Here is a 14,289-nt window from a genome sequence, read left to right on the forward strand (position 1 = left end):
TATCTTATACTAGTGCAAATTGCAAATTATACATAATCATAATTTTTCATTTTTATGTAAAACATTCTGTGTTTATTTTCACCGGTAAAAAGTGAATTCATACCATACTGTGATCAGTGTGATTTTTGTTCTTCTCACTTGTGTAAAATATTATTTTTTATAAATTCTATGTTCCTCATTTTAATACATTTCCAAACAATAGATTTCTTATTTAAGGGACCGTTCAAGTATTACGTAACGCAGGTTGGGAGGGGGGTCAAAAATCTTCAGAAATTGCGTTACGTAGGGGGGAGGGGGTCAAAAATCTTCAAAACTCGTGTTACATAATACTTGAACGCTCCCTAAATAAAAAATTCTGCTTGCATTTTTTTTTCGCAAAAATGGTACATGTTTGAAGGGCGGCTACTAGAGAATTGCCTAGGGCGGCAATTGACCTAAACGCGGCCCTGGACAAGCGGCTAACTTTGCGATACTAGTTTCTATAAATGAGACAGTATAATAAGTAATTCGTGAATAATTTCATGTATGGTTGAAATATCTTTTTTTTGTATGTACATATTGATGAAGATAATATGATTTGTACAAACCTCGTATCGCATTCTTTCTCTCAGTATGGCAGATAATGATTCTCCTCACTGTGTTGGTACAACTTGAAATCTACATTTACAAAGCTTTTTCCCGCCACGATCACATGTTACCATCTTTAAACATGGCTTATTAATTTATATTATACTGAATGAAATCTAATAATAAACTTTCATTTTATTGTGAACGGTCGGTAATGGTGATAGTGTTTTACAAGAAGATATACTTTCGAGATTCTTCATTGATTGCTGACCGTCTATCTCTCAGAGATTTCTCTCTTTCGTCTCATCTTGACGTCCGAATACACAAGGACCCTTAGGGTATTATAAATTATAAAATAAATCGTTTCCGAGAGATTGTAACGGAAAAGCAATAACATTTTTATTTGGAATCATATTAGATATGGGATTATATCTACACTCTACAACTCTACCCGCTATATTTGCTGAAAAATATTTAGATATTGGTCATCAATTTCTTTTATATTTCGATTTTAGAACTAAACTGGGTGTTTGGCTTTCTTCAAAAAATAGGTGCAATGATATTGGGTACATACATTGTTAGAAAATGGGATATTGACAAATTAAGTAACATTTATTGTTAAATATTAGCATATTTATCAACAAACAATTGCATAACACTATAATCTCATTTTCTATCGAATCGAGATAAATTGACTGGACTAATTTATTGTTCAATAACAATCAGATTAAGGCCATCGGTACATAATTCGCAAATATTTTACGGCCATCCCTAGTTTTTCTGTCTTTACACGGCACATTACGTGTAGTAAAATTCACACTGGTATGGATATGCAAACATTACTAGAATGTCGTTCTACTTGACAATGTCATCATTACCTTAAGAGATGGCTTTTGAATGTTCTTGGATAACTGTTATTTGTATAATTGCAAATTATTAATTCAGTTAATAAATTTGATAATTTTTTCACTAACTATGTATTCAGTGCTTGTAATAATTTATATGTACAACAAAAACTAATACTCAATCGAGAAAAGAGGAAAAGTGTTAAAGTGAGTTTTTAATAATATATTCTTACTATGGAACGCTTACAATTTTGAACATCTTTAACAACAAAATATTTGGATTACAGAATATATTATAAATAATACACAATAAATAACTTTTTATTAAGTTCACGTCTTAAATCAATTATTTATCAAATACACTATATATCAATATTATTCAATCAACAACTGAAAATATTCCCGATGCCATGTCAAATATTTAAAATTGTCACTGATTGTCACTGTCTGACTGACAATATACTGACAATATTCTATTCGACTGAGAGCGTTGTAAGACAAAGATAAATTTGGAAATATTACCACGGACATTGTGTTCATTTTTTTCGAATCCTGAAAAAACCAATAAATATTTTTGAAAAATTTAAACGCAGAATGAAAGACTAAATTATTACCGAGGGCCGAAAGTCCCTTAGAATAAGTAAAAGTTTATTTTTAATGAGATATTTGAAATTAAAAATCACACTAAATTTTCGCTTAGTTTTTCACCCCTGTAACTTATTAAAATAAACATTATAGAAGTTATCAGGGACTTTCGGCCCTCACTAATAACGTAATCTTTCATTCTGCGTTTAAATTTTTCAAAAATACTTATTAGTTTTCTCAGGATTCGAAAAAAACGAATCCCCATTTGAATAGCATTGCAGCCGAAAATACGTACCCATCCCCTTAATAAAAACTAGAGAGTAAAATCAGAGATGTACTCCACTCTGAATAAAATGAAAAACAATCTTTGATTTCAATTATGGTCCTTGGGCCCACCATTTAAAAATATATTATCTCCCTCATTAAATTTTTTTATACAGCTATTCATGTCGAGTCGGCTAACTTTAGTACCCTTAACTATATAGTAAACTGTATGTTTATCAAACAATTGTGCAAAAAATGATCATTTATAGCTCCATAGTCATAGACTACCCCTCCCACCAAATGCGCATCATATATAGTCATAAAATTTATACCCTGACAGCTAATTTTTGCAGGATTGTTTGATAAAAATATTTACAATTAACTGGTAATATTGTCCGACAAATTGTTAAGGGTATTCCAGTTGTCGGACGCAACAAAGTTTAGAAACCTCTATATTTAACAAAAGCCCCCTGCCGAAAATTTACCGAACTAGAAAAGTTGTCCGACTCGACATGAATAACTGAATAAAAAAAGTCTCATGAGGGAAGTAATATTTTTTTAATGCTTGGCCCAATGACTATCAGTTTTTAATAAAAAATATTAAACAATTTTATACAATTTTTAAACATTATAATTTCTATATCAATGGTCGCTAAAGAATTATTTATTGATTCGGCTTTTAGATGATTTTATCATATTAAAATCTGGGGAAACTTTGGGAAAATATTTCCATTTATAACGTCTCTCAAAAAGATTGATGTAATGATAAAAGCACACTCCACCCTCCTCAACGACGACCATAAAATTTTCCTCTCAGTAGGATTCCAAGATTTTTTGTTCCATAAACATTTAAATCGCTAATAGCTATAAAAATCGACAAGAAAAGAGGGGCACAAGTTTTTTTAAATGGCGTAGATATTAATTATTCAGCCAGTCGCAATCAGATTATAGTGTAAGTGTAATGTGTAGTGTGTGTTTTGAGTAAATATCTTGTGACTTAGTAAAATCGACTTCATTGTCTTTAAAAAGAGATATTGGCAATACTTTCTTATAAAAATATCGTATTGATATTGATTTCAATACGATATCGATACAATACTCGATAAAATATCGACATAAAAAGCATTATACATCTGGGCCTAGATTCCGTGCACTGTAGATATCTACATGTCGCTTTCTATCGATATTTGAATATCAAAATATTTGAATTTTTAGCTGTAATTGAATTATTTTCTAGTTTTGCTCTAGTTTATCAATTAGAGTATAACCTAGCAAAACTAGAAAATAATTCAACTAAAGCTAAAAATTCAAATATTTTGATATTCAAATATCGATAGAAAGCGACATGTAGATATCTACAGTGCACGGAATCTAGGTCCTGAGCTGTGTAGGCCCTTTATGCAAAACATTTACTTTGTAGGCAAATGGACATTATTCTAAAATATTACGAATATTGCTTATAACTTATATGTATATTCTTATAAAGATTGAATATGGCTGAATGCTTCTTTGAAAGTCGACAAATACTTACTACTTCTGTATTGTTTAAAAACTACTTTTGAAAATATAAGGAAATCCCCGGAGATTCGGAATAAATCGCAATGCAGTATTTGTTAAAAATTATTTTTGAGTTATCATCACTTACGTCCATAATATTGCCACAAATGCCACATGATATAAACAGTGTAATCATAACAGACATTTACTCACTCTCAAGAATTATTTAAAGTTCATGCACTCAAGTGTAAAATATTATAACAACTGATGCTTGGGTTGCAAATCACTTCTACTTTTATGTAATAAATAATTATGATCTAAATACCTATTCCACAAAATATAATCAAACAACTGTGGCGTTTATTTTTTTTTTCTCGGTATCAATATTTTCAATAATATCGAGGCAAGCGTATCGACAATACAACAGTATTGTATTGATTTCAGATAATGAGTATCGCATTGACATTAATATTGCTAAGGAATGTATTGTATCGGTATCGTATTGGTTTTCGCTACGATATCAATACAATATCGATATTTTTATCGAATATCGTGAAACTCTAGTTGGAGGGGTTCGAGCCTAGTATGTATCAGCTTTTGACTTCCTTTGTACCGTGTTCATTTACCGACAAACGATGGGAGACTTCGCGCCGATTCACGCCGGCCATAAATAGAGGGTTCGATCGTCGCCCAAGGATCGCAAATCAAAAATTTTGAGGGAAATAACGCTATTTCACTTTGCTTTGATTCCCGTCTTTAGTTTTTATCTTCTTCTATTTCGTAGAACGTGGCGTGGTACGCCATTGGATCCCGGCTTTAGAATACTATACGATATAAAATGGATTATAACAAGTAGTGTATTCACACTTTTTGAGTGGTCGGTAACTAAAACACACACTCATCCGTATCTGGCTTAGGTGTAAAAAACAGTAAGGTAGAAGATATTAATGGAATGGCGAAGATAAAAACTACATAAAAACATTTACGCCGACAGTAGTAATGAGTGGCTTTTATCATAAAATATGTACATTTACTACAATCTATTATTATAGGTCATACTACTGTATTTCTACAATGACCTGAACATAAAAACAAGGGTTAGGAAAACTGAGTTAGAACTTAACCAATATGTATACTATTATTTCCAAAGAAAAAGAGGGTAAAAGGAACTACAATGTTAAAGAGATTTTTTGTTTCACGTGTTGAATGGACCCCCGAATATGAAAAAACCGGAGAGTACTACCATTTAAAGGGGTGCATTTTTGAGAAAGGTATGAATTAGTCCCTATAAACTCGGCTGCATTAGGGTCAATTAAATTTTCTATCAAAATGTCACTTTTTAAAGTCAAAAATATTTTTTTTACAAAAATATATTTAAAAAAAACGAAACAAAAAAAACACAAAACAACACGATTTTTCTTTATGCCCCATACCTTTTTTTCTCGGGATACCTGGGTCCGCCATTGGTAATTATCGTCACTTTGACGTAAAAAGTGCGTTTAAACGAGACAAAAATTTTAAAAATCGGCTTAATTATTATTACAATGAAACAGTTATGGGGCAAAAAAGAAAATCCCGTTTTTTCGTGTTTTTATTCCTTTTTTGAAGTAGGTGTATTTTTGTAAAAAAAATGATTTAATATACCACCCTGTATGTTTTAGGATGTGGCATTTCGATAGAAAATTAATTTTGAACAACTTTTCTTTTGATGTAGGTATATGTAAAAAAGTGCATATAATTCACCCTACTGCACCCTAGTGCATAGGAACTAATTCACCTTTCTCAGAAACGCATCACTGTAGCACTCCGCAATTTTTTCATATTTGGGGATCTATTAACCACTACACTTTTCGTTTCAGAACAAACTTAGCTTATTGATAATTTGCAAAAATATTATTAATATTAATGAAAATCGATCATTTTAAAGAGGACATACTTTTTTACCTACTTTGAGGTTATAATTTTTGACAATCCATAAAGCAGTGGCGGATCTACGGTAAGGGAACATGGGGAAATCCCCCCCAACAAGGTAAAAAATTAAGAAAAAAATCGTTGAAACAAAAATATACTCGTTGGCATAAAATTTAAACCCTAGACAGACAAATGAAATTCGTCTCAATAAACCCGCTAGTTAGTAAAATTAAGGGAACTAGATGCATGTATTATAAGTTATTATTTACGTCTTTTATGTAGTTTGAGTTTATTTTGTATGTCTTTTACTTGGTGTTTCATTGGAAGTTCTCCTCCCAAGGCCAATGTCTAGATCCGCTACTGCCATAAAGGGAATATTATAATTTTCCAGACAAATTCATTATCATTACTACTACTCACACAAAATTAATTTTGGAAAATGTATACAATAACCAATATTTACATCAAAATTCTGAATTCTTCTCCAAAATCCTACATTGTTATATTAATGATGTTTCAAAAATTATTTTGTAATTTTACATACACATACCATAATAATAAACTAATTACTCCTCATGTCCAAGCACTAAATGCTTCAAATGTTTCAAAAAAATCACAAGTTTACACTCTATATCCTCTCACTGATATTATTTTCAAGCACTCTTCACTATCAACTACTCCTGTCTACGGTCTACTTCCAAAAGATTATTTATTATTATTTAAAATGTTCCCACAAAAATAGCTTCCTATTTACACACCGTAGATTCCGTTGCGGTTTACCTCCTGAGCGTATCGACTATTATAATACGAGCGATAGCGATGAACGATCACTTCACGATGTAAGCGTCCGCGAGGATTGTTGTGGAAAAGAGCAAAAGTGAAAATGTGGTGCATTGCAGGAAACCAGCCATCTGCGCAAGTTCTCTCCCAAATCTTGTATACGGAGAACGTTCTAAAAGTTGTGTTTGCTATGAAATATATCAAAAAGAATCCTCAAAAACAAACCTACAGAAATTTTTTGATTTCAGAGTGTAGACCAGAAAGGATTAAGGATCTGTTTTTAGGTGGATGTGAGATAGGGCAGTCAATGAGAGCAAGAACAGGTTATTACCTCCGAATTCTAATCTACTGCATGAATTTTAGTAATGAAATTTTAGGAATAGCCTGAAAATATCTCCTTATTCAAAGTCTACCCTATGCCGATGTGTGCTTTTGTCTTGGGGGCGGTTCCCACCTATTCTCGGGGGTGGAAAATTTTTTGGTTAACCAACTACCGAAGTTGCTAGAGAACCTAATTCTAAGCAAAATCTGTGCTATATTTTTTTTTGAAAACTCAATACCTTTTGGGTTATTCGTGGTTGAAAATTGGCCATTTTCATTGAAATATAACACCTATTCAAACGGTTTTTTGCGAATACCTTAAAAACAATGCATCTAACTAAAAAAATTATATAAAACAAAGCTGTAGCTTTGTAGCTCATAAAAAAAAACAAAGAGATTCGTTCCTTCTTCAATCTTCTAGTAATAACACAAAAAGAGATATGGTAGGTAAAAAGAGTTTGTTTTCTTGGTGCATGCTCAAATCAGTGTATTCAACTTGAAATAACAGAGAAACGGTCGATTTTACGTGTATAATGCTACCAATACCTTATATTGTGCTTGAAAAGTCCTTTCAAATAAGCAATATTAAATGTCGATTACATTCAAACTAAGCGAGATATGCTGCAAAAAATTGATGACTAACGAATTTTAAGAAAAAAATTTAGAAGTATATTTAACCACTCATCCACAAGAATTTAAATTCATCGTTTTCCTTCTACAGTACATTTTACTACAGTGTTATTTTTATGTTCAAAAAGTTGAGCGGGTTTAAAATTAATGGTTTTTGAAAAAAAAATAAGATCAAATTATAGAGCGCATATTTAAATTTTCTCAAAAATCTTTCTTTTTCTCCATGTAACTTAAAAATGATAAGAGATACTGTTATAAAAATAAAATCAAAATGTTTATCTAGAAGAAACCTACATTTTTGTATAGAATCCTTTTTTTGGCATCTCTTATCATTTTCGAGTTACATGGAGAAATAGGAAGATTTTTAACAAAATTTAAAAATGCGCTCAATAATTTGATCTGATTTTTTGCATAATAATTTTGCAATCTAAACTTTTTTTAAAAAATTAATTTTTTTAAAATCTTGCACAACAAAAACTAGAACATACAAAGATTTGTCAATATTTTTACATATAAAGAAGCACTCCATCTATCTAATGCACTTTACAGAATTGAAATCGGATTATTTAAGCAGCCTCAGCAATGTTTTAAAGTTGTAAACAATTTTTTGGCTGATAAACAAATTAGTGCTGTGTCCAGGAGGGGGTGCTACGGGCTCCTTTATTTAGATGGCCTTACCCAAGTTTTTCTAATGTATTTTGACCCGTCGAACACGAATTTTTTGGGTAACAGTTGATCCGGATGTCGATAAGATTGTTATAAACAAAGAACTTACAAAAAATAAAACATTTTTTTGTATTTCTTGGGTAATTCTAAGCAGAAAATGTTCTTACAAGTTTTTTCGTAGGATGCATAGTTTTCGAGATAAACGCGGTGGAACATTCAAAAAATCGAAAAATTGCAATTTTTGGACGAGAATAACTTTTGATTAAAAAATAAAATAGCAATTCTGCTGACAGCATTTTAAAGTTTAAGTCAAATTATAGGTACCGGTTTTAATTATTTGCATTGCTAAAAATTATTTTTTTATTATTAAACAAAGCTATTTGTTTATAAGCCAAAAAATTGTTTATAATTTTAAAACATTGCTGAGGGCCCTTAAATAATCCGATTTTAATTCTGTAGTGTATTAGATAAGTAGAGCACCTCTTTATATGTAAAAAAATTAGCCAACTTCTAAATGGTCTACTTTCTGTTCAGAAAGATTTTAAAAAATTTGAACTTTTTTAAAAACATTTACATTGCAAATTTATTATGCAAAATCTAGTAGGTCGATTTTAATGAAATTTGGTAGACCATATAAGTAAGTTACATATAAGAATTTTCTAAGCGAATTACTAACGTTCTAAGTGCCACCAAAGTGGTTAAAAAACATTGAATAACAATAGGCGTATTTTGCCCCCTTATTTTGTATTTATTGCTATATTGCAGAAAAGGTAATACCTTAAGACATTTTTGACCTGAGTCTATCTGCCTTGATAAATCAGAGGATGCCTTCTCCTTTCAAAAGTTCTCTTATTTCATAGTTCATCAGTTTTCTCAATTCATTATTACCTTATTTTAAAGGGCATGCTATTCTTCGAAATATTTTTCTCTCTAGGATCCTCAATCTTTCTTCATCTTTCTGTGTCAGACACATTACTTCAGCACCATATGTGATTACTAGTCTAATTGCTGCTCTGTAAATTTTCAGTTTAGTATTCTAAGTAACATTCTTATCCTTGAGCAAGTTGTATTTCCAGTACGTTCCATTTCGTATCAAGATTTTTTGATTCATTATTATGCTTCTATCAACAGGCTTACGACTCAGTAGACCGAGATATGCTATATGAAGCAATGAGATCTTTAGGTATTTCAGGAAAGCTGATTAAATTAGTGACAATGACGCTCAACAATACAAAAAGCAGGATAATAATGGAAGTAAGTTTTTCAAAACCATTCACAGTGAATAAAGGACTGAAACCTCTATCCACAGACTTATTTATATTGGTACTAGAACACATAGTAAGAAGCATACAAGTTAGTACAAGCGGTACCATATTTAATAACATACAGCAGTTTATAGCTTACGCTGATGATCTAGTCATCCTAACAAGAACAAAGGAACACCTCCAAAAAATCTTCCAAAAGTTAGAAGCGAAAGGAAAAGGGTATGGATTAAGAATCAACCAAGGAAACACACAATACATGGTAATGAAAGGAGACATAAAGAAAGAGGATAACTATATAAAAATGAAAGGAGAAGGAGATGAATATAAATTTAAGGAAGTATCAGAATTCTAATACCTGGGAGTGACTGTAACTAATACTGGAAGGGAAGAAAAAGAAATAGATAAAAGATTATTGAATGGAAGTCGAGTTGTGGGTTCCTTAAACACGATATTAAAAGCAAAAAATGTATCAAGAAACGCGAAAATCAGAATGTATGAAACGATAATACGACCCGCAGTGTGTATGCGAGCGAAATGTGGGTAATGAATCAACAAGAGGAGAAAAAGATACAGATATGGGAAAGGAAGGTCCTGAGAAAGATTTTTGGAGGTATACAGATAGCGGAGAAAACCTGGAGGAGACAAACAAATGAAGAGGTAATGAGGATGTATGGTAGACCAAAAATAACGAAAAAATTCGAGCCCAAAGAGCTAGATGGCTGGGATATATTACTCGAATGTCAGAAAGTAGAAACGTCAAACGAATATTGAATGACAGAGCATCGGGAACAAGGGAGACGATGGCGCCCAAGAAAGAGATGGTTAGAGGCTACAGAGAGGGATTTAGAAGAAATCGGGGTGAAGGACTGGAGAAAGAGTGCAGAGGACCGAAGAGAATTGAGAAATATTATCCAGAATTTAGAAGCCGTAAGCCTGTAGCGCTGTTATTATGCTTCTATCATTAGTTCCATTCATTGAGACCCCAAGATATTTAAAATGTTCTTCCTTTGAAACTCACATTCGCCAATATTTAATCTTCACATTAACTGTAGCTTTTCTTGAGCATACTAGGGTATTTTGTTTTGTTTTGACTTATTGCCAAACCCTTTAGGATTCTTCCTTGGCTCAAATTTCGCAAATTCTTGTCTGCACTTTTTGTTAGTTTGCGATGGAGTGCAAAAGTTAATTTATCTGATATATATTGGAGATATCTTTTATATCGGTCTTGTTATTGTTACAATTTTGATCTTTCTTTATGTGAATGCTCTCCAATATACATCTTGTATTGTAGTTCTGTTCTTTTTCTAAAATCTGTACATTTTCAAAGTCCAAAGCATGGTTATTTTCTATAGAATGTTTGGCTAAGACGTCTTTAATGTATTGGTCTGTACATTATGTTTGAGTACAATAACCCTTCTATGTCGATATTGGTATGTTTGCCGAATATATTATTTTAAATTGTAGTCTTTAATTTTTCTTTATACATCACAACAACGGTTTAAGTTTTGAAAAATATTTTCCGGATGTTTTAGACGATTTATGCTCAACATTGATGTCATATTTTGCCAAATGAAAAAATGTGGAAAATGTTAAACATCTTGTATGTCAATAATTACCAACTTTGTTGCAATAGTGATGCATACTGTCGTTTTTAAACAACATCCAATTCATAACATCATTAAGACGTCATGGTGACGTCATAGTTACGGTTAACCAAAATGAAAGCAAAACTAAATTTAAAAATATACGCGTTTTTTGTTTAGATGATATCTAACCGAGATAATATTTTGAGGTTTCTAACCCAAACATTTAAACTGTATAATATTTGATTAACTTTCATATCCACGAGCTACTGATAAACTCATTTATAAAACGTTTATATTTAAATAATTAATTTTAAATGATAAAAGTGGTAATTGTATTATTAAACATAATTAAATAATAATAATTATAACAGTATCTACCACTATAAAAAAATTTACAGTAACCAATTTTATTTTTATTACTTTCCTAAAACACATAAATGTTCTTGAACCATTTATCTTGACTTTATAGTTTTATGGCGATATGCTTTGTCTTCAAATTACACTCACCGGCAGAGAAAACGGGCACCCCAAAAAATGGGTCATTTTTAATGTCTTGTATTTCCTAAACCTGATGTCCGATTTAAGTAATTTTTTTAATATGTTATATATAGCCTTATTCTTTATCAATATCGCTGTAATAATATTGTTGCTAGACAGGTACATTGTCATTGTATACAGGGTGTACGAATCAAACTGTGTTTTTTTCTCAAACTTTGGAACACCCTGTGGAATGTTCTAGCTTTTATAAAATACTGAAATTATAACCAAACTATAGTCTCAGGTTTTCTTAACATTCTGTTTTTTGATTCATTCGCTTATGTTGGATAATAAAAAAGTTAAGCACTTTAACCACTACCCCTGTTTTTCGTTAATACAGGGTGTTTTTAAATAAGTACGGCAAACTTTAAGGGGTAATTCTGCATGATAAAATAATGACAGTTTGCTTTATAAACGTATGCCCGCAAATGCTTCGTTTCCGAGATAGGGGGTGTTAAAATTGTTCTTACAAATTGACGATTTATTTATTTCTCTAAAACGGTTTGTGATATGCAAATAAAATGTGGTAGATTTTAAGAGGTAGTTATTGCGAATTTTTTGGCATACAATTAAGAATTTTATATTCACCATTGGCGTGCATACGGGTATAAATATTTTAGATATATCCCGTATGCACGCCAATGGTGAATATAAAATTCTCAATTGTATGCCAAAAAATGCGCAATAACTAGCTCTTAAAATCTACTAAATTTCATTTGCATATCACAAACCGTTTTAGAGCAATAAATAAATCGTCAGTTTGTAAGAACAATTTCAACACCCCCTATCTCAGAAACGAAGTATTTGCGGGCATAAGTTTATAAAGCAAACTGTCATTATTTTATCATGCAGAATTATCCCTTAAAGCTTGCCGTACTTATTGAAAAACACCCTGTATTGACGAAAAACAGGGGTAGTTGTTAAAGTGCCTAACTTTTTGATTATCCAACATAAGCGAATGAATAAAAAAACAGAATGTTAAGAAAATCTGTGGCTATAGTTGGGTTTTAATTTTAGTATTTTATAAAAGCTAGAACATTCCACAGGGTGTTCCAAAGTTTGAGAAAAAAACACAGTTTGATTCGTACACCCTGTATACAATGACAATGTACCTGTCTAGCAACAATATTATTACAGCGATATTGATAAAGAATAAGGCTATAACATATTAAAAAAATTACTTAAATCGGACATCAGGTTTAGGAAATACAAGATATTAAAAATGACCCATTTTTTGGGGTGCCCGTTTTCTCTGCCGGTGAGTGTATATACAATAATTGAACTCGTCTAAAAACTAAACGGTGAGCATTCCTTCTTACTTAATGTGGCATGTGGCCCAAGTATTCCAACTTGTTGCAATGCACATTGAGTTTTTAGCAAAATGTTGTAGTTCTTCTAGTATTGCTAGCATATCTTAAAAGGTTCACTGTATATAAATTAAACAACAATGTTAGTCAAATACACCCTTGACGCACGCCACCAAGGATCTGGATATCTTCAATCAGTTTTTCTTCAACTTCCCCTTTCGCTGTTTGATTCCAGTATATGTCTCTGCTGTCTATGTTTTTCTTAACACAGTTTTCTTAAGACGATGATATGTCAAAGTCAAAATCTCTCTCGGAAATCAATGAAGCAGGCATATACTTCCTGATTCATATCTAGGCATCTTTGCGAAAGAACACTCACTGCAAACAATGCATCTCAAGTTCCTAGACCTTTCCTACATCTCATTTTGTGTATTATTTATGTCTTCGTCTATTTTCCCATATATTCTTTTGTGAATTACGTCTAAAAATTATTTCAAGACATCACTCATTAAGGCTATGCTGCTATTGCACTCCTTTGTATTGGTTTTTTTTGGAAAGATAAAACATTTATACAATACGTCTTTTGTTTTCGTATCACGGCGAAATTCTTTTGTATTAGTTCTACTCCTAACTGAGTATAGAGATCATCTTTTCGTTGGAATTTTGTCACGTTGAATAGACGGAAGTGAGGTGCAAATTATAGACCTCCCCTAATCTTCTTTACTTCAACATTCGTATGGTTTGCAAGTAATAGAAACCACGAAGGCGTAACCAGAAACTTGGTCTCAATCAAAGTCTTGATTGAGACATAATTTGAAATATGTCAGTGGCGTACTATCTTTTTTCTTTAAAAAGTTCAGACTATTACCCGTATACGCGCCAATGATAAATATAAAATTCTTAATTGTATGTCAAAAAATGCACAACAACTACCTCTTAAAACTCGCCAAATTTTATTACAATGTTGCCAGTAGTTTCGGCAAAATCGTAAAAAATGTGTAAAATTTTGTTTTTTTCAACGCCCTGTATATTGAAAATGGATGGGATTACAAAAAATTTTTATTAAGCAAACCCCAATTATTTTTCATTTTTTTACCTATTCTAGTGACGGTATTACCTTTTTTGAAAAATATGTATAAAATTGTATCAAAAACCGAAAAAAAAAAAACCGAAAAAATGCGGTTTTTTTCAACGAAAACTTTTCGTTTATAAATTTGCAAAAGTCTGTGTGTTATTGCGTCGCCGCTCCTGCAATACTTAGAACAGATGTATCGATGGATTCTTATGTAGTTTTGTCTCCTGAATCCAAATCTGAAAACGGCATTTCGATATCTCTAACGGTCTTCGAGATAATCGACCTCAAAGTCTAAAATGTGACGTCACAATCCGGTTATCTCCTACCGACGCACTAAATGTCAGCTCAAATGGTTGATTAGGAAGTAGGCTACTTTTTTTTTTAAATCTCGATTTGCCAAGCATAGGTTGTTTATATTTGAGTTTGACACTTCGTGAATGTCAAACTAAATTT

At 31.6% G+C, this 14,289-nt stretch overlaps 1 protein-coding gene across 2 annotated transcripts in view; it reads right to left on the minus strand.

Moving 5' to 3' along the window:
- The window catches only part of LOC114338534 (adenomatous polyposis coli protein), a 216,516-nt gene that overhangs the window by 183,125 nt on the left and 19,102 nt on the right, over positions 1–14,289 (minus strand). Inside the window, exon 1 of one of the 2 annotated variants that reach the window (XM_050653906.1) lies at positions 6,220–6,509. The exons of the other annotated variant lie outside the window; for it this stretch is intronic. Coding sequence (XP_050509863.1) covers positions 6,220–6,222 — 3 coding nt within the window. The 5' untranslated portion in view covers positions 6,223–6,509. Of the gene's footprint in view, positions 1–6,219; positions 6,510–14,289 lie in introns of those variants that run through there. 2 annotated transcript variants of the gene reach the window in all.

The sequence above is a fragment of the Diabrotica virgifera genome, chromosome 6 (genome assembly GCF_917563875.1).
Source record: "Diabrotica virgifera virgifera chromosome 6, PGI_DIABVI_V3a".
Classification (NCBI taxonomy): Eukaryota; Metazoa; Arthropoda; class Insecta; order Coleoptera; family Chrysomelidae; genus Diabrotica; species Diabrotica virgifera.